The sequence below is a fragment of the Fulmarus glacialis genome, unplaced genomic scaffold (genome assembly GCF_000690835.1).
Source record: "Fulmarus glacialis isolate BGI_N327 unplaced genomic scaffold, ASM69083v1 scaffold32202, whole genome shotgun sequence".
Classification (NCBI taxonomy): domain Eukaryota; kingdom Metazoa; phylum Chordata; class Aves; order Procellariiformes; family Procellariidae; genus Fulmarus; species Fulmarus glacialis.
Window position 1 is genome coordinate 12,061 of NW_009197699.1, and position 23,777 is coordinate 35,837.

At 41.2% G+C, this 23,777-nt stretch overlaps 2 protein-coding genes across 2 annotated transcripts in view; one reads left to right on the forward strand and one right to left on the reverse strand.

Moving 5' to 3' along the window:
* CLTC (clathrin, heavy chain (Hc)) overlaps positions 1 to 21,349 on the forward strand; it is a 28,729-nt gene extending 7,380 nt beyond the window's left edge. The window contains 28 exon segments of the mRNA XM_009572645.1: positions 251 to 364; positions 766 to 939; positions 1,811 to 2,008; positions 2,684 to 2,884; positions 3,476 to 3,628; positions 3,929 to 4,051; positions 4,301 to 4,438; positions 4,566 to 4,730; positions 4,849 to 5,029; positions 5,624 to 5,787; positions 7,506 to 7,631; positions 8,207 to 8,349; positions 8,759 to 8,993; positions 9,341 to 9,463; positions 9,560 to 9,705; positions 9,872 to 10,055; positions 10,398 to 10,590; positions 11,046 to 11,203; positions 11,421 to 11,585; positions 11,679 to 11,786; positions 11,913 to 12,080; positions 12,252 to 12,401; positions 12,678 to 12,809; positions 12,978 to 13,088; positions 13,799 to 13,969; positions 14,254 to 14,475; positions 18,594 to 18,669; positions 19,946 to 21,349. Of these exon segments, the coding sequence (XP_009570940.1) occupies positions 251 to 364; positions 766 to 939; positions 1,811 to 2,008; positions 2,684 to 2,884; positions 3,476 to 3,628; positions 3,929 to 4,051; positions 4,301 to 4,438; positions 4,566 to 4,730; positions 4,849 to 5,029; positions 5,624 to 5,787; positions 7,506 to 7,631; positions 8,207 to 8,349; positions 8,759 to 8,993; positions 9,341 to 9,463; positions 9,560 to 9,705; positions 9,872 to 10,055; positions 10,398 to 10,590; positions 11,046 to 11,203; positions 11,421 to 11,585; positions 11,679 to 11,786; positions 11,913 to 12,080; positions 12,252 to 12,401; positions 12,678 to 12,809; positions 12,978 to 13,088; positions 13,799 to 13,969; positions 14,254 to 14,475; positions 18,594 to 18,669; positions 19,946 to 20,070 (4,347 nt within the window). The 3' untranslated portion in view covers positions 20,071 to 21,349.
* Positions 21,350 to 22,811: 1,462 nt separating this feature from the next.
* PTRH2 (peptidyl-tRNA hydrolase 2) lies at positions 22,812 to 23,330 on the reverse strand. The gene has a single exon (XM_009572646.1). It carries the CDS (start codon positions 23,328 to 23,330, stop codon positions 22,812 to 22,814), a length of 519 nt encoding a protein of 172 aa, XP_009570941.1.
* Positions 23,331 to 23,777: the final 447 nt, after the last annotated feature.

Genomic DNA, 23,777 nt, shown 5'->3' on the forward strand with positions numbered 1-23,777 from the left:
TCCTTAAACTTCTAAATAGCTAGGGGTAACTAAAGATCATGCTTAACTGTTTCCCTCATCTATGGTACATGAATACAGTATGCCACACCTTTAGCCAGTGAAAATATTTAGGAGGACTGACTTAGTTTATCTTTGTATAAGCTTGGGATTAAGGCTCAGCAGCAAAAGAATTGCCATATCTTCATTGTTGAATCTATTGTTAAATAAATTAAATACAAGAGCTAACAGACTGATCTTATCTATTGCACAGTTGCATATCATTGAAGTTGGCACACCACCTACTGGGAATCAGCCATTTCCAAAGAAAGCAGTGGATGTCTTCTTTCCTCCTGAAGCACAAAACGACTTTCCTGTTGCCATGCAGGTATGACAGCTGCAAACAAGAGCACAAGAACAAGTCCGTAGCTTCTCTTGGTGGATGTGACACGAACAGGGCTCTGGAAGCCAGGCGGTCAATATATTGACCTGAGGCTTGGCACTAAACTGGTGTCATTTCTGCTCCTGCTTCAGTAGTGTTAAAGTAAAGGTGGAGACTGAAGGAGCACTCAAAGGCAGCATGTTCTTATTTATGGAAGAAATACCCATGTATATTTAACTGTCTTTCAAGCTCTTGAAACATCATTCTACTCATAGTACTCAAGTATTAAGTAAAAATATAACAGCACTTCTAGTTGTCCTGAAATAGCACAGCTATCTGCTAGTTCTTACAAGCACTTACTCGTTTTGTCCAATACCAAATTTGATTAATCTATTCCTATTTTGCAGATCAGTGACAAGCACGATGTGGTGTTTCTCATAACAAAATATGGCTATATCCACTTGTATGACCTGGAAACTGGCACCTGTATCTACATGAACAGAATCAGTGGGGAGACCATATTTGTTACTGCACAGCATGAAGCAACAGCTGGAATTATTGGAGTAAACAGAAAGGGACAAGTAAGGGAGCTTGGCCTGGAAACTACTTGTTTAGCTAATCCCACTGGCCCTTAATGATACACTATAGTGTTCATATCAATGTCTGAAAGTTTCCAGAAATTAACAAGACAGAATAATGGAATGAGGAATATGGTAGTATCGATAGCTGACCAGGAGTGCAGCTTGTCTGACTTCTAGTTTCTTCTACAACTCAGGTTCTGGTTGCAAAATTTTGGGGGTTTTGTAATGGCAGTCAGTGGATCTAAACACTGTGCTACTGTTGAGAGTGGAACTAGAATATTCCTCTCTTCTGGGGGGCAGATTGTATCCTCTTGCAGAGCATATGCTAATGGAAGTCTTAAATATGTTAACTTTGAGCTCTGTTCAGAATGTCTGATGCCTGACAGTGTTCTGAGCCCCAAAGAAAATTTGCTAGTGTATCTCCATACACATCTAACTTAACTAGTTTAAACCAGTCCACTAACGTTGTACAGCTATGCCTTTAGACTGAATTGATTTCAAATGTTGTTGCTTGTTGAGCATGGGTGATACAGAGCAGAAGACTTGTTCCTAGTTTATCCTTTAGGATTGGTTACTTAAGACACTGAGTACAGGTTAGAGAAAGATAGTACTTATCCCTGTTTTTCTGACCTCTGTAAATACCTCACTTTAAACTGCTTGTTAATCATCTGCCTTGATGCAGTAATTGGATGGTAAAGGTTCTTTCTAACTGGAGGTCTGTTTCTTAAATAAAATGGCAAGACTCTGCAGTTATCAAGGGAGGAAAAAACTTTCCATGTATGCCATAGCTTTCCTTTTAGAGGTTAGCTTAGCCCTTGGCTCACTTCTTATGTTTGTACTAACTGGAAATTTTCCTTGATTATTTATTCAGGTGCTCTCAGTGTGTGTGGAAGAAGAGAATATTATTCCCTATATCACAAATGTGCTGCAGAATCCTGACCTAGCTTTACGAATGGCTGTCCGCAACAACCTGGCAGGTGCTGAGGAACTCTTTGCCAGAAAATTCAATGCACTGTTTGCACAAGGGAACTATTCGGAAGCAGCAAAAGTGGCAGCTAATGCCCCAAAGGTAATAGACTGATATTCAGAACAGTACTGAACTCTGTTGGCTTAAGTTTCTTGCTTCAGGAAAGCTCACTGAATTTCGTAAGTGGCAAGACCAGAATCTTGTTACTGCTCCTGTCCTAATGTAGTACTTAACATACCTGTGAAGAACTTGTACATAATGTGCTGAGAGTACTGATTGTATGCTGGAAGATCTTAAAGCTTGTATGAAGCCCACAGAGGGGGAGAGGAGAGGAATAAATGATGAAGTAATGGCTATGAAGCTTAATGTTTCTGGTACTTGCCTTTACTTCTCCAATGATTAAAAAAGTCTCTATGAAAAGACAGCCTCTAGCTGAGGCTGCACCTGGAAACCGAATAAAAAGGACAGGCTAAGAGACTAAATTCAGATGAGAGGAACTTGCTTGCAAGGACAAGGGTATCTTAATTCTGTAGGGCAGTCTTCTGAACTTAAATCTGCATTGCTACTGAAGCAAGTCTAATAGGCTACTCTTGCACATCTGTCAAAACATCTCAAAGACAATGTCTGAGCTGATATTCATACTGCTTCTGACTTATTCTGGGCTGGCAAAACATAATGTCGCTGTAGCAAGCATTTCTAACTTCACCTTTCTGGAGAAACTCTTGCCAAGCCACAATAGCAGAACAGAAAACTGAAGTGCATCTCTATTTCTGGCAGGGAATCCTGCGTACTCCAGACACCATACGCCGGTTCCAGAGTGTTCCAGCTCAGCCGGGACAGACTTCCCCTTTACTCCAATACTTTGGCATTCTGCTTGACCAAGGGCAGCTGAATAAGTACGAGTCACTGGAACTCTGCAGACCAGTACTTCAGCAGGGACGCAAACAGCTCTTGGAAAAATGGTTAAAAGAAGATAAGGTACGTTTGGGGTAGACACCTTTAGAGCCCTGGAGGGGGAGGGATATAAATGCTTGACAGGCCCCCCCGAAAACTCAAGTGGGCAACTTACCAATGCACTAGTGTGATCAAATAGTTGAGCAATAGGTGTTCACTCTACCTGTAAGTATGACCCATATCGCTGCAAGAGAATTGATCAATTACTCCAAGAGCTTCACTCATTCTACTTAAAATTACAGCAGGATGAACTTAGTATGGAAAGCTTCTGAGCTGCTGCTGTTCTTTCCCAAAACGCTTCAGGCTTCTTTGCGTACTGACTTGCATATAGTTTGAGCTCTGGTTAAATATCTGTAATTAGCTGAAGAAACATGCTGATACAAGGTATCACCTAATTCTTTTTAGCTCTACAAATGTATTTCTAACTCCTGCAGAACAGCATGAGGAACAGAGCCCGATAGATCACTGCTGAAAGAGTCAGATAATGCTATCAAGCTGGACCTTAAATATTTTTTTAAGAGAAGTCCAAAAGGAAGACAAATGAGGAAGAAGGTAATAATGCATTTTACCATGGCACGGTCAGGGTGGACTGACTGTATTTATATCTTTAAACAGCTGGAGTGCTCAGAGGAGCTGGGAGACCTTGTGAAATCTGTAGATCCTACGCTAGCACTTAGTGTCTATCTGAGAGCCAACGTTCCAAACAAAGTCATCCAGTGTTTTGCTGAAACAGGACAAGTCCAGAAGATTGTTTTGTACGCTAAGAAGGTGAGAGGAAATTAAATTGCCATATCTGTCCTGTATTTAAGAATGACTAATGTATGTTGCAAAGTAGTAATTGTGGGGGAATCTGAGAGCCTGTGTAGTACCTATTTTGGCCTAAGGTTTTGTTATGAATAATTACTGTAGACTTCATACATGTAGGCTTTTGTACTTCCCTATGTATCCTCTTCGAAATGAGGAAATCCTGACTGGGTTGTGTAAGCTACTGACAGTAGCTTTTACTGAGCTCTGTATTTAACAAAGTGTGTGCTCTTGCTGAGTTACGACTTTTCATTATCTCTTCAGGTTGGATATACTCCAGACTGGATTTTTTTGCTGAGGAATGTAATGAGAATCAGCCCTGATCAAGGACAGCAGTTTGCACAAATGCTTGTTCAAGATGAAGAGCCTCTTGCAGACATAACACAAGTAAATAATTTTATTGCTATGAAATGTTAACTTCAGGGCCTTAAATTGGTAAGAGGAGCCATACTCTTACCATCAGAGAAAGATTTACTTTACCAGGACAATGCTGTTTCTTGCCTAGTTTTAAGAACACTAAATGACAGCTTAGTGCAGTGCCCAGAATAAACAGTTTAGCTTTGGAAGCTGCACTTGATGTTACTTTGTTTAAATATACTTCCAGTTTCTAATCAAAAACCTAAATTTTTTTTGCAGATTGTGGATGTCTTTATGGAATATAATTTAATTCAGCAATGTACAGCCTTCTTGCTGGATGCACTGAAGAATAATCGTCCCTCAGAAGGTCCCTTGCAAACACGTTTACTTGAGATGAACCTCATGCATGCACCTCAGGTATGCTTTCAGAGTTATATTGGATCAGGACTTGTCTGTAGCTAGACTAGCTGCTACATTGTGATCCATATTAAATGCTAGTGATTGTGTTTAGGAACTAAATGAAACTTTTCAATATTCCTTCTAGGTTGCAGATGCTATCCTGGGAAACCAAATGTTTACTCATTATGACCGGGCTCACATAGCTCAGCTGTGTGAGAAAGCTGGCTTGCTACAGAGAGCACTTGAACACTTCACAGACTTGTATGACATAAAGCGTGCAGTAGTTCACACTCATCTTCTCAATCCTGAGGTATGAGATCAAATATCCTGAATCTAGCAAAAGCTAGGCAATCAATAATTGCTTTAAACATTTGACTTGAGTGTAGAGTGTTCTACTTGGGTCTAAAATGGCTTATGTGTCTTTGCAGTGGTTAGTGAATTATTTTGGTTCCTTATCGGTAGAAGATTCTCTGGAGTGTCTGCGTGCTATGTTGTCTGCTAACATTCGTCAGAACCTGCAGATCTGTGTCCAGGTAGCTTCAAAATACCATGAACAGCTGTCAACACAGTCACTTATTGAGCTGTTTGAGTCTTTCAAGAGCTTTGAAGGTAAGTTCATGCTCTCACCTCTAACAACAGGAGCAAGTTTCTTGCATAGGCAGCCTATGTGTGTTTTTCCAAAAAACACATGAATCTTTCTTAAGTGACTTGGCAGTCACTTGTCTGAAGTAGTCGAGTATTATGTGGCATCAGTTTTAAGTGAACTTTAGCTGTGGGTCGTGGCAAGCAGCTTTTGCACTGTGTGCTTGTTTTAGTGAAAGGTATGATAGTAGCTTTTGGGCACAACTGTTTTTGGTTTTCTAAACTCTTCCTTGCCTCCTGTCTTCTATATGGAAGGCATGCTGGATGTTTTAACAAAGCTGACCTATGGCAATTGATGGTACATCAGTATTTATCGAAGTTGCGTGTAATACACTAGTCTGTGTAATACACGGGGAACAACAACAGGCTCAACTCAGCTAGGACAATCTGGTCTTCATAAAACAATTACAGTGCTTGAATCTTTTTTCGGTTCTTCGTAAACTTCTGCAGTAGTCAGATTCAAATTTTCATATATTTGTAACTTGGAAGGCTTGCTTAAAAGGTAATACTGATCCAACTCAAGTGCTTTAGCAGAATAACACGTTGACTGTTTCCCTCGAGGTTTGTTCTATTTCCTGGGCTCTATTGTAAACTTCAGCCAGGATCCAGATGTGCACTTCAAATATATTCAAGCTGCATGCAAGACAGGACAAATTAAAGAAGTGGAAAGAATCTGCAGGGAAAGTAACTGCTATGATCCAGAACGTGTTAAAAACTTCCTCAAGGTAATGTTTGGGTAGCATTGGACTGTCTTGGCCTGTTTGGGGTTCTGATAAAACATGGTGTGTGTCACCAGTGAAATGAGGCTGCTCTGTGAAAATACAGATGAGCCTTAACCTTTGCACTTATGGATCCATCTGTCCTCTTAAACCAGAGGTATCTAGCATGTTGGCAGTACCTCCTAATAGAGCCTGAGCCTGGAACAATATCTAAAAAATGGAGAATTGGTCAGATCAGTTCCTCACTGCTCTTAGTAAGATTAACCTGGCTTGAACTCTTAAACTGCAATAATAGCACCAGCTCATCTAGAACTTGTTACAGATGTCTGCTATAAAGTAGGAAACAGGTAACTTGAAGGTTGAGAACAACCATAATGCCAAATGAGTTCATAACTTAATGCTTATTTACAGTGTAATCAGCTTCAACTGAGCAACTACAGAAGCAACAAATGAATAGTGTCAATTAATTCCAAAAATGCTTTCAGAGTTCAAGGTTGATCTATCCCACTCATCTTACTCGTACACGCTTACTGAAACTTCAGCCAGGTGAACCGCAGTTTAGCTCTGCTAGAATATGCCACTCAGTGTAAATACATGCTAACTGACTGTTATAGCTGGGATCAGAGCATTGCTGAAAGAATTCTGAAAAGTGGAAAAAGATGGTGCGCTCCAAGTTCAGATTCTGAAGCCTGTTGTTAGTGCTGAGCTTATTGATAAATGTAACACTGCTAGAAATACCTGAGAAACAGTGTGGGAGGGGAAAACTTTATCTGGGAACATTTCCTGCCTTCATGTTTGTTGGTTACATAGCATAGTCTTAGATTTTGCTGATCATATCTGAGGATGGCAAAACTCTTCAAATGAGAATTCTATAAAAATAACCTGGTGTCACCGAGGTGTAAGGTATGTAGATTGATCAAGCCACCTAAGATAAGTTATCAAGCTGTCAAATTCCTGATGAAAGCTATTGTTTTTTGTGCTGTTCCATGTCTGGAATGTGCAGGACATGTACCAGGTAAATCTCCCAGTACAGGCCTCCCTGTGTAAAGTCCTTAAGTGTAATTTATATGTAGGATTATATTCTGGGATGTGCATGTTTGAGTAAGTGATCTGAAATACGCATCCGGAATACTGTCTGCCACATAAACAGAGCTTCTGTACTGTAACCTTTGTAATCTTATGCTGAAAGTTTGAATGCTTTTAGATAACTGATCTGATTAGCAGTTTAAGTAGTACTGCTACTAGCTTGATTCTTGCTGTTCTCTAAATCCCTAGGTAGAAGGTATCACAAGACACATGGCACTTGAAGTCAATTTTGTATATAAGTTTTACATTATGATCCACAACTTAATCTAATCTTGGTTAAATTCCTTTTGAAATCCCAGAGTGCTAATCCTGCACAACAAACACCAGTGGCAACTAAAAATGCTATCTATAGCTTAGGCTTGTAATAGTTGTACTGTGTTGTAAAACTTCGTAGACTCTGCCATGCAAAGGAGCAGGGTTAAACTTCAGAAAGCTTCTTGCTGTAGGCTCTGAAGTGGGTGTGAGTACTCCTACTTTCTACATATTGCAAACAATTAGCTGAACAATGAGCTGTCGTTATTTGGTTGACTGTTGAATTTTGGCTTTCCAAATTCAGCTGCTTTAACAGTTTAAGTGACTGTATTTGTCTGCTTAAGCCTGAGAACAAAACCAAATTACTGAAGCTCTTCTCTTTATAGGAAGCTAAACTCACTGACCAGCTGCCACTCATCATTGTATGTGATCGCTTTGACTTTGTCCATGACCTGGTGCTCTACTTGTATAGAAATAATCTCCAAAAATATATTGAGATTTATGTACAGAAGGTAAGTTACAATTTGTCACTTGGCTTTAATGAGTCAAACTGATCCATCTTTCTAGTATTATATGCAACTATGGGCATTTTGTTTGCAAGTATTCTGCAAAGAACCTCATATTTGAGACTGACATTTAAGTACCTAATAGTGCCCTTGGGAAGTTAGCCCTTACGTGATCAGATCTTTTATTTATTCTTCACTCAAGCTGAGCAGTAACCCCTGCTAATGTGCCTCTTGAAGGAGGAAGACTTGGTAGAATAGCTTTGGAGTTCTTAGGGTAATTCTAACTTCCAGCATTTTAGAGGGGGTAAGTTTTCCTTTGTACCTCCTGCAGGGACAAATTGGCTTGCTCAGGAGCTCTTCCTATGGGGACTGAGCATTAGTGAGCTGCTTCACTGTGGTGTGAACCCCTACTGACTGAAGAATTGACTTTCAAACTTCTCTAGAACCTCAGGAAGCTGGGGTGAAGGCAGGAAGATGAGGTCTGTCTTAACAAGCAGCCTTTGAGTGTACTTCTAGGGATAAGTATTGACTTGCCTATACTGCATGACAACACACTGACTTCTTTAAATGATCCTGTTTAGGTGAATCCAAGCCGACTGCCTGTTGTTATTGGGGGACTGCTTGATGTGGATTGCTCTGAAGATGTGATAAAGAACCTTATCCTTGTAGTGAGAGGACAATTTTCGACTGATGAGCTTGTTGCAGAGGTTGAGAAAAGAAACAGGTATTAAACTTTTACAAGTCTCTTAACCATTACCAGTCTGGCAGTGTTATACTGCTCATTCATCAATGCATGTCCTCATTACATAGCTAAAGCTGGTACTGACATAGCAAGAAGCTGCCATTAGGTGACAAGCAGCAAAAGTCTGCTTTACTACTTGGCTGATGTGGGGATCTCCCTTAAGCAGCCTCCAGATAATGAGTGTCTTTGGCATGTGGTGTTCTCTATAGTGTCAGAAAGTTATACTGTTACAATAATGAACCAGAAGGCAGGTCAAAATGGAGTACTGTAATTCTGGTTTAGTTACTGACCCTATCTTACGCTGAAGTTGACTTCTTTAGTGAAGAAACTGTGCAAGTGGATACTTGCTTATTCACTCAACCTCTCTAATGTGAAAACTGCTTCTTTCTAGGCTGAAACTGCTTCTGCCCTGGCTGGAAGCAAGAATTCACGAGGGTTGTGAGGAGCCTGCCACTCACAATGCACTGGCCAAAATATACATTGATAGCAACAACAACCCAGAAAGATTCCTGCGTGAGAATCCTTATTATGATAGTCGCGTGGTTGGCAAGTACTGTGAGAAGAGGGACCCTCACCTGGCCTGTGTGGCTTATGAGCGTGGACAGTGCGATTTGGAACTTATAAATGTATGTATGCCAAGGCAGCTGACTCATGGGTTGAGTTCTAACCTGAGTGTCATGGGATAAGTATTCAGATTTATGACTGACAAAAGCATTTATTTCCTAAAAAGTATTAAACTAGGAACTGCTCATTTCTAATAGAATAGGTAGTTATTTAATCTCCCTCTGTAACTTAATGAGAAATGGGAGACTCCCCTGGACATCCTAGAATGGGAGGCTAATGGAAGTATCAAAGCCTGAGATTTCTAGCTTGCATCTCGGGCAGGCTTATTTGATGTTGCAATACAATTAGCTCATCCATTGTAGGCTCAATAGCTGTGACTTCACTCTGCATAAACTTTGCCTTTCACTAGGTGTGCAATGAGAACTCCCTCTTCAAAAGTCTTTCCCGCTATTTAGTTCGCCGTAAAGACCCTGAACTGTGGGCCAGCGTACTACTGGAAAGCAACCCTTACAGAAGACCGCTAATTGACCAGGTATAACTGACAAAACATTAAAAGCCTTTACTGTCCTAACTTGACTTGCTAGTACCTGACTTAACTGATTTGTCAATGGTTTGACTCTGCCTACAGGTTGTACAGACTGCACTGTCAGAGACACAGGATCCTGAGGAAGTCTCTGTTACTGTGAAGGCCTTCATGACTGCAGATCTTCCTAATGAGCTTATTGAACTGCTGGAGAAAATAGTTCTTGATAACTCTGTGTTCAGTGAGCACAGGTGTGTAAAGACAAAATTAAGTCACAGGACACTTGAAAGTATACCTGGTGCAGGTGTTAAATTGCTGTAATGTGGAACAGCAAATAAACTAATACCTTCTCCAGAGGAGAGGGTGAATTTCTTGATCATGACTTGATATGTACTAATATTTTCTTCCTCTATTTAGGAATCTGCAGAACCTTCTCATTCTTACAGCTATTAAGGCTGATCGCACCCGTGTCATGGAATACATCAATCGCCTGGATAACTATGATGCTCCAGACATAGCCAATATAGCTATCAGCAATGAGCTTTTCGAGGAGGCATTTGCTATCTTCAGGAAGTTTGATGTCAACACATCAGCTGTACAGGTATCTTAAAATCTCAGTCCGTAATAACTCCTTCTGACATGTGCATCGTCACACAAGGACTTTGCTGTTAACGTGTGACTTCGGTACTTAATACCAATTAGCAAAGTGACCAAAGCTGCTCAGTGTCTTGTCTTACGAAGTAGAACAAACATTGTGTATCGAACCCTCTAGTGAGTGAAACTTCGTAAGCATAACATTACTCCTGCTGCCTGGGTTATATAGAGTAGTCCCTATTTTAAAAGCAACTATGGATCCATTGAAGAACTAACATAAAACACAGCTCAGTGTCTTGTAAAACTGACCTTTATAGATAGTGGCTGATTATGGTAACCCTTTCTTTAGGTATTAATAGAGCACATTGGAAACCTGGATCGTGCGTATGAATTTGCTGAACGCTGCAATGAGCCTGCTGTATGGAGTCAGCTGGCTAAAGCACAGCTTCAGAAAGGGATGGTAAAGGAAGCAATTGACTCGTATATTAAAGCAGATGATCCTTCCTCATACATGGAAGTTGTTCAAGCTGCCAATGCCAGTGGTATGATTAAGTTTTATTTAAGTCTTTGCTGTTGATGTTTTTCAGCTCTTTTGCATGGTCTGTTGCTCAGACTGCAGTTCTGCCAAACCTGTATCTTGATGCAAGTAGAGGAACCTGGTCCTTCAAAGACTGCCCTAAATGAGAATGGGAAAAGATAGTGTATTCCATTTGCAGATAATCAGTGGTCTTATAACTACCTTCTTTAGCTAGCTGGAGACTTCTGTCAGAGCAGTGGCTATTAAGGAGGTCTTTGCATGAAGTTAAATACCAGGATTTACTTAATTAGGCCCATTGTAATGTGACTTTAATGTAGTATGTGCAGTATGAAGGCTAGTCTTGATTGTTGGGGAATAACTGTAGAAATACTTATGTTAAACTAGATGGAGCTTGTAGTATAGCTTAAGCACAAGTGTCCTCAATGGCGGGAAGTAAGCATTCTGAACTCTGTTTCATAGGAAACTGGGAAGAACTGGTGAAGTATCTCCAAATGGCACGCAAGAAGGCCCGGGAGTCATATGTGGAAACGGAATTAATCTTTGCTCTTGCTAAAACAAATCGTCTAGCAGAGCTAGAGGAGTTTATCAATGGACCCAACAATGCACATATCCAGCAAGTGAGTGAGACTGAGTTTCAGTTTTGCTGAATCACAGCAGCAGGCTCCTTAGGTCTTGCTAATTAGAGGGGTGTTGGGACTTCTATCTCTTTGGATATGCAGATAGATCTTGGACTTTAAAGGCATTTCCATTTTGATAATGGCTTGAACGCTACACATTTTATGTAAGCTCTTGACTGAAAAGCTGCAAGAATAACCTGGTTATGCTCTCCTGTAGGTTGGTGATCGCTGTTATGATGAAAAGATGTATGAAGCAGCTAAGCTGTTGTATAACAATGTGTCCAACTTTGGCCGTTTAGCCTCGACTTTAGTTCACCTAGGTGAATACCAGGCAGCTGTAGATGGTGCTCGGAAAGCAAACAGTACTCGCACGTGGAAAGAGGTAAACTTACTGATTAAGTAAGTCAAGGGACTTCAAAGCTGTAGCCTCTTCAGAAGCTTTGATTTTAAGCAATAATGCAATTGTCAATTCCAGGTCTGCTTCGCTTGTGTGGATGGAAAAGAGTTCCGCTTGGCCCAGATGTGTGGACTCCATATTGTAGTGCATGCAGATGAGTTGGAAGAGCTAATTAACTATTACCAGGTAATTAAGCTGACTCCTGTTGTACAGTCAAAGTCTAAATTCTTTCATGGCAACTCTGTCCAAAGCTGGAAGTTTAGAATCAGGTTGGTTCCTAATGTGAAACATCAAACTGTCTGTATCTCTTAGGATCGTGGCTACTTCGAAGAGCTGATAACTATGTTGGAAGCAGCGCTTGGACTTGAGCGAGCACACATGGGGATGTTTACAGAGCTAGCAATTCTCTACTCCAAATTCAAGCCACAGAAGATGAGGGAGCACTTGGAGCTGTTCTGGTCCAGAGTCAACATCCCCAAGGTGAAAGTCTGAGGCCTTAAATTTAACTTAAAATGCATCTGTCAGGATTGTCTGTACCCTAGCTTTTGTGATAGCAGCTCTTGAGGTTATTAATAGCACTAAAGCCTGAGCACTGATGGACACTGATAGCAATATATGTTAACTGGAATTTCTAATGTGCCTTTTGCTTAGGTTCTGAGAGCTGCAGAACAAGCCCATCTCTGGGCTGAGCTGGTGTTCTTGTATGATAAGTATGAAGAATATGATAATGCCATAATCACAATGATGAATCACCCAACAGATGCTTGGAAAGAAGGCCAGTTCAAAGATATCATCACTAAGGTATTATTTTCCTAGTGAAAGGAGGGAAACTTCTTGCAATGTGCACTTCAGATCTCTTCCTTCACTAGTAGCCTGGTTAAAATTCAGAGTTCTTGATATTGCCACATAATTTCAAAGCAAGTCAACTACAGTAACTAAAGAGATTTCTAGAGACAAGAATGAGTCTTGGATGGGTGGCTCAGTTGTGCTGGAATATCTAAGGCTATGTCTGTCTGTCACTTGGATTCCTCTACAATCAGGCTTCTGTTCTGAATGTGCATCCTTACTCATCTCTAGGTGGCCAATGTGGAGCTGTATTACAAGGCAGTTCAATTCTATTTGGAATTTAAACCTCTGTTGCTCAATGATCTGCTGATGGTGTTGTCCCCTCGGCTTGACCACACTCGTGCTGTCACCTTCTTCACAAAGGTAATTTTCCTACTATCCAGATCAAAGAAAAAGTTGCAACTGGAAAAGCATTTAGCTGTAGTAGCATTTTAAAAATGCTTAGCTAGTTCACTGCCTCACAGGCAAGATGGTAGGGGACCTCTACAAAATGTTATCTTGACTTAAATTTATCTACCTGATTCCTTGAAGGTTAAACAGCTACCACTGGTTAAGCCTTACTTGCGCTCTGTTCAAAATCACAACAACAAATCGGTGAACGAGTCCCTGAACAACCTCTTCATTATTGAAGAAGACTACCAGGTATGTCTTGTCTTGAAATGGTAGTATCTGGAATGGGTATCGACTTGCACGTTGTATACGCTTCATAATAGAAGCAGCTATTCCTGAATTTCGAAGTTCTATTCAAGCTGGCTTCTGTGTCAGTATTAACCTAATATTTTGTGTGTGCCTTTAATGTCTAGACAGGTTTCTCTCTCGTTTTCAGTAGATGTTACCTGCTTGCTGTTAACTTGCATTCCTTAAGTATATGTTCTTTGCCACTTCAAACTGAACTAGTGGTGACTAGCCAAAGATTAAGTGGAGAACTTAGTGGCTTTGTGGGAGCTTTTTGAGTCATTCCTACTGGAAGTAGACTGGCTACTTTGTTAGGAGTGTGACAGATCAGCTTTTATTTAAGGCAAGCAGTGGGTGCTGAGGAAAGAACTCGCAGAAAGGGCAAACGATTATGATGTCTAGCTGTTCTACTGTTTTCAGAGAACAGCTGTCTGGTATTCAGAGGCTCCTAACCTCAGCAATCACTACTGAAAAATACTGACTGGAATACTCTAAACTACATGTGTGTCAAACACCAACTTCTCAAAAAAAAAAAAGGATATGTCTGCAGATCTTGCTAAAATACTTTATCCTTCTAGAAGTAGGAATGTGGAACTAAGATGTATGGAAAATGTTTGCATCTTTGTGGATGCAGTTGTACCTTTGAGCTGCGAATAACTTTTTTCTACTTAACTCAGGCTCTTAGGACTTCTATAGATGCATATGACAACTTTGACAACATTTCTCTTGCTCAACGTTTGGAGAAACATGAACTAATAGAGTTCCGAAGAATTGCTGCGTATCTCTTCAAAGGAAACAATCGCTGGAAACAGAGTGTAGAACTCTGTAAGAAAGACAGACTGTATAAGGTAAGACCGCTACACAGGTCTGGTTTAGCGTACTTGGCTTGTTTGGAGATCCGGGATTTTCTAGTAAAGCTGCATCTTTTTGAATGCCACTAGGTGGTGCCTGTTGCTAATCTGACAAATCTTGCTTCGGAGTGGCAGTAGATGGGCAAATTTCTTGGAAACAAGTCATAGAATGCCTCCTCTCTGCTAATGTCAATAATAGATTGCAGCTTAGTTAAATACCACATCCATGTCAGTGATTGTACTATGGCACCTAAGGCTAAATAGACCCTCTCCTGTTGTAGGATGCAATGCAGTATGCTTCAGAATCCAAAGATACTGAGTTGGCAGAAGAGTTGTTGCAGTGGTTCCTGCAGGAGAACAAGAGAGAATGCTTTGGTGCTTGTCTGTTCACCTGCTATGATCTCCTGAGGCCAGATGTTGTCTTGGAAACAGCATGGAGGCACAACATCATGGACTTTGCCATGCCATACTTTATTCAGGTCATGAAGGAATACTTGACCAAGGTAAGAGCAGGTGCTTCTCCAACACTGAAAGCTTGTTAGTCACTGTGGTGTATGCCTGGAGACTGTCTGCTTGCTACTAACATTGATATGGGCTTTGTCAAATGTCTGTCTGTCCGTGTCCACACTTATTTTTCAGTCCATCTGAGGAGAGACTTCGCCCTCTAAGAGACTGAAACACTTGCAGACTCCACCCTATCTACCAATTACAGAACCTGCATCAGTAGTATTTGCCTGACCATAGGCAGTATCTTAAAGTAGTTCCAGGATTCAAGCTTTTCATATGCCGTGTCAGTCTGGAATCCCAGCTAGGATCAAGCTCTAACTAAATTCTAGACTGTATACTAAAAAACCTTTATAGCTAGATCTTGAGTTAACTTGGTCTGCTGTGCATTTAACCTAAAATGTGGCTCTGATACTTAATGGCACTAACTATAACTTTTGTTTGAAGTGACTTAGGATGGGGAAAGTACTTGGTAATGCTCTGACAGACTTGAACCAGATTTGAGTTAAATACCAACTGTCGCTAGCAAGATTTGCCCAGCTGAAGCTTTTAGAGTATCTTCCAGTGAAATGGTGTAAATTCTTTAATGATTAAGACTCCTTCTGTGAGAAGTAAAAGCTTAACTCAATGCTCGAGTCAATGAAGACTAGAGTGCCTGTTTGTCTAGAAGATTTGCCTGGCTGTTACTGCTAAAGGCAGGACTACTCTGTAGTCCTATAGCAATTTGCTATCCTTAAATGCTGTTATTTTGGGGGAGGTGGGGAACTACCTAAGCAATAGCATTGCTTGTCAGATATGCCTGATGTACTAAACTAATACTAGGCCTCTCTTGAGAGTAGTAGTCTTGGAGTAGGATTCTTAAAGATTAAAATTTCATGATCTGCTAAAGGATTAGGATATAACTGTAGCGTAGCTAATGAAACCAATGCAGAAAGATCTAACAACAAGCAGAGCTGCCTTTCTAAAGCAGATACTTCTGGTGTATCTTTGTTTTTACTCACCTGTACCTTAATTATTTCTTCCCTGACGCTTTTGTTTCTACCTTTTATATGCTAAATATGGAATTTGATTTTTCTAAGCTGCACCTTCTGAATTCCTTTGCAGGTTGATGCAATAAAGGAAAAGGTGAAAGTTGATTCTTGTTTTCCATCTTTAAGTCTGGAGGACTAAGTCTAAGGATTCTGCATGAGTTTTTTCTTTCCTACGTTTACTACACTGCTGCTACTGCTTTTCCCCCAAACAAAATATCACTAAAGCATATGCAAATTGTTTAACTCTACAAGTAGCTAGTGCTGTAGGACAAAAGTAGATTCATTTGCTACTAATAAGCTAATAGATCCTCAGGAAGGGCGTACAGGTGATCAGTTGGATCACAGTCAATGTGGTATTGAAAGGATACACCAGCGCTACTATTTGACAGCCAATCTGACTGGAAAGAACCTCCTACAATAAGAAATATTTAAGTCTTGGACCACTGTCTCTGAACCATAAATCAACATGGCATTTGCTAGTTTAAGGACTGTGATCCAGTTTCTGATCTCTTGACTACTACTAATGCGTGCTGACAGTAGGCAGAACAGATACTAGCTGCTTCAGAAGAGACTCCTCCTTGTTCAGGTGTCCAGTTCTTATGGTGCTAGTCTAATCCACATGGTGCTCCAGTTCGCATAGCAGCTTAAAACTTCAGCTATTAGACGAAGTCTGTGGTTCTCTTCCCTGTAGTAAATTTCTTGTAGTTGTGCAAAAAAGACTGCCTTCCAAGCTCTTCAGCTTCACTAAACTTCTCTTGCTACCTCATTTAAAAAAAAAAAAAAAAAAAGAAAAAAGAAAAAAGGTAATGCTTATTGCTCTTTTGAGGTTACTCTGAGGCCTGCCTTTTGCTATGCAATTTTGCCCCTCTGAAGGGCAATCTCTAAGGTTTCTGTCCATCTGCTTCTGCACAAATACCAGTCCGATTCTCCTTAGACCAGAGGTCAGCCCTAGTGTGAGTTTTCCATTAATGTGGTGGAGCAAAGGGCGAACAAACTGACAAATGGCTTGAAGATGGACTAAATGCAAACTGCTTCTTGGTGACAAGATGTCTGTAATTACACCACTGGAACTCAAGGCTAACCTGACTAAAATGCGTAGTGTAAGGTCCTTCAGCAGCTAGTAAGTGAGGCAGTAAGAAAGCGTGTGTGTGAAAAAAGGTAATTGAACTGCAGTGTTTGCATAAATTACGCATGTGTAGCAGTCATTGCAATTACATCCCACTATTCCTTAAGCTACAAGGCATTGCTGTGGGCTGCGTGTGGTTTTTTGGGGGGAGCCTGTATGGCAGTCATCTTCAGACCTCACTCTTGCTTCAGTACTTTTGCCTCTTTTTCATGCACACATAACACAGTAACATTGAATGCATGTTACTTTTCCTCTGCAGCTTATTGCAGTCCCTGTGGAAAAGCCTTTAAAACAATCTTGCTACAAGTGTGTAGGGTACTGAACCTGGTGATGCTCAAGCAATTGGTGTAAGAACCATCCTGCAGGCTGGTTTCAAACTTGCACTTGTTATTGTAAATATTTGTTTAGCTCTGAGAGGAGGCATCAAAACTGGGTCAAAAATGCATTAAATGTCCTGGGCTGGAGGCTTTCCAAGTGTGCGTAAGCCCAATGCCTCTGCTTGGTAGCAAACTCTGCGCATTCTCCTTGGATTTGAATCTCTAAACTTGTGCTTCTGTGTTCAGTGTGTTGCTATTTGAGTTAAAAACACTGCGGTTCTCAGCACAGTGTCTGGAAATGAGTCTTGAAGCATTGGCATACACTCCTGTGCACTTTGACAGCAGCAAGCCGGATACTGGTGTGACACAACAAAAAGGCTTGCCGTAAAAGCCCAGTCAATGAATGAACTCGTAAAGCTCAGGACTTATGCCACTTCCTGGATTTATGCCTCTAATTGAGGTTACAAATTAACAGGTTTATGGAACATATGTTGTAATTCACAACTAAATGGAAGAAAGCAGTTAGAGCTGCCTGCAAATATTTGCTAATGTAGCACAGTTAAGCTGAAAACTGTTCAACTCATGGATGTTGGTATAGCTGTGAGTAAGAAGTGCCGACCCTGTGTTAAGTACAGGAAACCTGTCTTCAAACTCCTTTATTAAGGACACTAAATGAAATGAAAGACTAATCTGGTTTCTGAGTTGTCTTACTGTCTTAAAAAGTAATTGGCATGACTGTCTCTGACTTTATTCTAAATCTTATCTCCCAGGTAAAATATCAATACCTAATTTTTGTGGTTTTAGTTTCAGGGCCTGCCTTAGACTGTAGTAATGCCGAGTTTCCTTGGATCTGTTTTAGTAACAAGCAATATTTCACTACAGAACAAGTTTCTTCTGTTGCCTTTCTGTAGGGGTGGGCTAACAGCACAATTGTACTTGCTGTGCAGCAGAGTGAAGCTGGCTAGTCTTGTCTTGTTACTGTGTATTAAGCTGGAACAAGTTGAGTATTTGTGGGTTTAGGCTGACTGCCACACAGTTCTAGAGTGGAAAAAAGCAAGTCTTATACACATGCATTCTCTGCATTTGAACTTAAATTGCATGAGTGAATGGGTTTGGAAAGTGAAATCTCGAGGCTCAAGTGACATGTCGGATGCTATTGCAGTCTGCTGTATACAAATACCAACTTCAGATTACTTTGCCTTAGTGTTACATTCAGGGAAACTTCTCCAGGTCTGGGCATTATCTTAGCAATTGCTCCAATGCCAAAGGTCTCCAGCTGACATTGTGCTAAAATCTGAGTTTGTGTCCTAAGGCTGTTGGTTTGAAATAGTTGGAGCAACACTGGCTGATGAGCTTACTGATGTCAAAGTAGCTCTAGTCCAGTATGGGACCTTTCTTACAAAGCTTCAGCCTGGAGTGAGCTTTCAAATAAGTTCCACAAATCCCTCAATTAGGGGTTTTTTTCAGGAAACGGACAATCTTGACTGCACCAGTACCAACATTGCTACTTGAATTGATCTTAACTTGTAAATGGTCTCCTTTTCTTGATGGGTGTTAACATACCACTAAGGCTTTTCCACTTCTCTGCCATGAATAAGTACCTCTTTTAGAGGAGTTTTTTTAATTGTTGGTCTCAATTCCAGGTGGATAAACTGGATGCATCAGAGTCTTTGAGAAAGGAAGAGGAGCAAGCTACAGAAACACAACCTATTGTTTATGGTAATGCTTTAGTTCATGTGTTGTCAGTAACACATTTCACTTTTAAAACCACACTTCTCTAGTCATGGTTTTTCCCAAGGAAGTCCTTGGAAATGGGAACGTTCTTCATGTGAAATCAAGTCTTAAAGGAATGTGTTCCAAAATACTAAGTACCACTCTAATGCTGCTGCTGCTAAGATTGGATATGGACTGCAGGATTTAGGATTGTCCTAGCTCATTAAGGAAATGTTTTCTAAAGAAAAGGAGTGTAGAGGCTGTACTATTCTAGACTTCCAGCAAGTGCATTATTTGGATCTTGCTCAACACGCTTTACTCTTCTATCTTGGGTATTTCCTTTGTATCCAGGTTATTCCACTAATTCTAGTAAGAGTTACAAATATAAATTCCATCCAGTGATAAAGGAGCCTCCAGTGTATAGCTGACATCTCTAGTCACCACACCCTGAAGCACTACAATAATTGTGGAATATTAGCCATAAAGCCACTGGGTGTGATGTTTCAAGATCTAGCTCTGAGTACTAGCGTGACAAATAATCTGATCTACACTGTCTCCAAAGTAAAAAATCTTGCAACAGTTGTCTTTATGCACACTTGATATTCTTAATATGTTTGAATTGCTACTGTAAGGCTGAACTAACTAGTTCTGCCTAGTCTGGAAACTGTGTCCTGGCCTAATATGTTATTACAACTGCAAACTATTGGGCTGTCTTATTAAATTGTTATCATAAGTAGCTGAAAGTCAGACACCTAATCAAAGATGTAATTCTCCAGAATGAACTGTTCCATTGTAGTAAATGTGGCATATGAGAATGTTTTAGAAGGTGTTTCTGTACTTTAGGACTGCAGGGGTAAAGCCTTTGCGTCAGGCTCACTGTACCATAGGACTCTGGCCTTAAATGAAGCAGAGTTACTAACACAATTGGAGCAGGAAATGCTATTCAACAGCCAAACTGATTCCGGAAGGCAAACACAGTGCCAAAGGAATAGGAAGCTGTTCCCTTCTCTCTCCTCATCAGATTTCTAAGAACTTAAACTACTTGCCCCAGATTTCAAGAATGTGTCAGTGTCCACGTACTTCATGGTGTAGTATTTTTAGCCATATACTCTGTCGTCCTGAGGTTTTGTGGGGAAATAGCCATTCTAGCTGCTGAGGACCCTAAACCAGGTCAACAGGGACTTATTGTTAAACATACAAATGTCTATAGGGAAGTTGCAGGAATTCTGCCAACTGAACTCTCAGTACCGAGGAATAAAGATGAAACTCTTCTGTCTTCCAGGTCAGCCACAACTAATGTTGACAGCAGGACCCAGTGTCGCGGTTCCCCCACAAGCACCTTTTGGCTATGGCTACACTGCACCTCCATACGGGCAACCGCAGCCTGGCTTTGGGTACAGCATGTAAGATGCAGCACAAGTCAGTTTGGAGCTAGCATATTTTCTTACTGAAACTCCACCGTCCCTCCCCGCTTTAACTCATAACAGGGAAAAGCAAGAGTTCTGCCTCGTGTTCTTGTAACCTTTATTTCATGAAGGACTGTTTTTTCTAGCGCAAACTATTTGAATCACTTATGTTAAATCTTTTTCACATTCCATGTCATTTAGACTTTACTTTAAAAGGGGAATAGTTTAAACAACTTTGTTCAAGTGGGCTTTTGCAGGACTGCTTATTACCATTAAGTCTATTGTGAAGATTCTGATTTGCACTCTATAGTGTTAAACTCTAATATTGAATCTTAAGTTCATTGTATGTGAGCAGCTTACAGTATGTACTGTCTATTCTAAATGCATTTAAGTCTCACTGTATATTCGGAGAAAGCTAAAGCGAAGATACTTGTATTTGACCTTGCAAGACTGCTGACAAGAGACAACACTAATCAGCATATCCTACCCTGGTTGGATTGCATAGCTCTAAAAGAATTTAAAATGCGTACAGACAACCTTGCCTGACTTAAAATGAGTAAAAGTTTTTTCCTTAACCTATGCAGGTTTTTCCAGTTATGCATATAGAAAATGCTAGTGTCTTTTTGCTCACTCCATATGTAACAGATGACCTTATGTTGTGCTGTATCCTGTGCTTTTGTGGGACATTCCATTCAGGAACAGAGCACCATGATTCCAATCTGTGTATTTACTAACCCTGCCCTGAGGTTTGTGTATGTTGGATATTGTGGTGTTTTAGATCACTGTTTTGAGTGTACAGAAGAGAGAATTCAAGCATATTGCTGTTCAGTTTTGTTTGTGCAATTTGAAATTACTCAATTTAAAAATAAATTACTGGACTGTGGACATACTGCATAGTGGTAGCTTCACTTTACTGTCTTCAAAAAGGACCTTCGAACTCGAACCAAGTATTACAGTGCTAGTAGTGTGGGCCATGCAAGCGCGTACATTCAAGGGTATGAGGGGCCATTAGGAGAGCAGCAATGGAGACCCGTTAGTGGTGTCTTGCACTGAGGGGGCGATACAAGAAAATATGTAATGCTTTTTCTATAGAAAGATTATGCCAGAGGGAAGAAAATAGCACTTTTCAAGAGTTGGCTGCATTGTGGTCAACTACAGCATATTTGACCAGATGATACATTAGGATTTAGTAGGGTATGTCAGTTAAATTGAGATCATGTTCTAGGTATGTAAGTTGCCTTAAATATATTTAGCTTCAAATAAAATTGACTTAAATGTTTCTCTATGAATACTGTCATATTTGAGTGTAATGAGTGTTACAGCACTGGCCATACTTGTGATGGATTTGCTGTAGAAGCTTCTGTCTCTTAACCAGGAGCTGTCCTCAGGGTTCCAGCTGTGAGGCTGAAATAACCTTCGTCCTTGCTCCTGTGAACTCCACAGCTGTCCTGTGTGATCCTGTCAGCTGAGCACTGCAGCAGTTCCATGTGTGATGGTGGGTGTTGGCCTCAGGCGCTTCACCTGCCACAGGCTGAAGGTGGCTCTGGGTCTTTGTTCAAGAGTCTGCAGTGAGGAGTGTCAGTCTTTGAAAAGTATTATGCCTAAATAAGAGGTGCAGTATAAAAACTTCTCCATTCTCTGTATTTATTGCACTTGCATTTCAACCCTTCTGACATTCCCTCTGGGAATTTGACTGATGGAGACAAATCCTTCTGTTCCCTCTTTTACAACATATTTCATAGGTACTCAACTGGAAGACGTGGCTGAGAGGCTGTAAAAGAAATGCACTCAACAGCACAGTTCTCGCAAAACCACTTTGTTACAAAACTGACTCAGAGAAAGTCCACCTCATTAGAAGTGCAGGGAACTTGCCTTTTAGTGTTAGAGTACAGTGGAGCTGCAGGGGTAGAATTTACACAAGCCGTGATCAGCATGATCTGAATTGTCCATAACTTCTGTGATCAAGTACTTCCTTAAACCCAAGAAGACCTGTTAGTCCCAAGTAAAACAGGATTTAAGTTAGTCCCTGTATGACAACCTTTTTATATGTAGGGTAATTTTATGGCTAAACTGGGAATGCTGACCCGCTCACAGATTCCTGCGTGTGTAGCAGCAGCTACACAGACCCTTCCAGAAGGGAGCATGGCTTACAGCTTCTCCCCCCAGCTCTTTACTGGCTCTTAAGGTCTGGGCTGCAAAGCCTGTTTAACTTGGTCAGTCTCATACCGGTTACAAGCTATTGCATCAGTTACTCTGTTAGAAACTGTGCAGGAAGCTGGCTACAGCTACCCCCAGCTGTATGGGGCAATTCTTAACTGTTGCAGCAGCTCATCTTTTCTGAATTAAAGAGCGTCTCTTCAAAAAACCCTCCTGTAAGGCAGACGGGGGCAACTTGTCATTTTTAACGCATGGGACAAATTCACTTAAACTTTATTAATGCTTCTATTCAGCCAGTAAACCAGACAAAGTCCAAAATCCTCAAATATACTGGGTTCTTTCTTATGGGTAGTAAAATTCTGCCAGCCCTACTTTCATCAACTCCACTGAGCTTAGCATTTTCTTTCCCACTTTAGAACACAATACAGAAGCTAAAGAAACTCATGATTTGCAAATTTAAATCTCTTGCAAAACCTGGTTATTTTATTTATACTGTGAGAACATACGGAAAAAATCCCAAAACTTGGATTTTATCCTTTCAGTACTGATATACACCAATGCATTCAGATTTCTTTGGTCCCCAGTTTAGAAGAGTTTTAGGTGACCAGAAACTTTATCTACTACATCAGCTGGTCCTGGTCCAATACCCAAGACTGTCTGGGAGCCTGGAGCTATCTGAGTACGACCTGCGTCTTGTATTAAGCTCACGGTCAGTCCGAGGTGTTTAGCGTCAGCCAGGAGCTGGATCAGAGTCTCTTCATCGGGAGCTTTGAGGACAACTTTAGGTTGTCCGCAGTACTCCCACTGCTTCAGGAGTTCGGGATTTCTTCTCTGAACTTGCTTGTAGGCAGAAACGGCAGCGTGGGAACACTGTGCCGCTACTTTACCCTTTCCCATCTTCAAATCATTGCGGACAATCAGCACCATCTTGAACTCCCCGGACTCTCCCATGACGTTAGCTTCGCTCCCGGGGTTGTTCGCAGGCGCAGCCATTCCGGCTTTGGGCCGCCGGAGAAGCCTCCCGCGAATGCCCCATCCCAGGCACACCCCGCATGCGACTCCAGCGATGACGCTGAGGAACCCGGGTTTGGAGAGATAATCCATGACGGATTTTGGAGTCTGGCTACGAAAGGGGGGGAAAGACAGAATTCACTCGAGCATTTTTCAGCTTGTGAGAGCGCACCTGGTTCTCTGGAGACAACATTCGTTAAAAAAGAATTCTCCCATCTTCGCGCATTGGGAAAGGGTGTTCGGGACACCCTCCTGGGCGCGGGCCTCCCGCTGTCCCAGCGACAGCTGTCTCATCCCAAACACGTCACCGGTGACGGTGCACAACCTACCGGCGACGGGCTCCAACTCAGGAAGCAGAACTAAGAAAAATCCCGCAAATTACGTGAAAGTTACACCTAAAAATGGTGAGAGAAACGGTAAATCGGCGTGGTTTTAAAGTCGATACCCAAAATTCACTTGAGGGCTGCCTCCCGGGCGGGAGCAGAGCCGCCCCCAGCTCCACCGAAGGCTGCGGCAGCTCAGGCAGCCACGGCACCGCCC

Coding starts and splice junctions, on each gene's coding strand:
- PTRH2 (XM_009572646.1), bottom strand. CDS start 23,330: ATGGATTATCTCTCCAAACCCGGGTTCCTCAGCGTCATCGCTGGAGTC.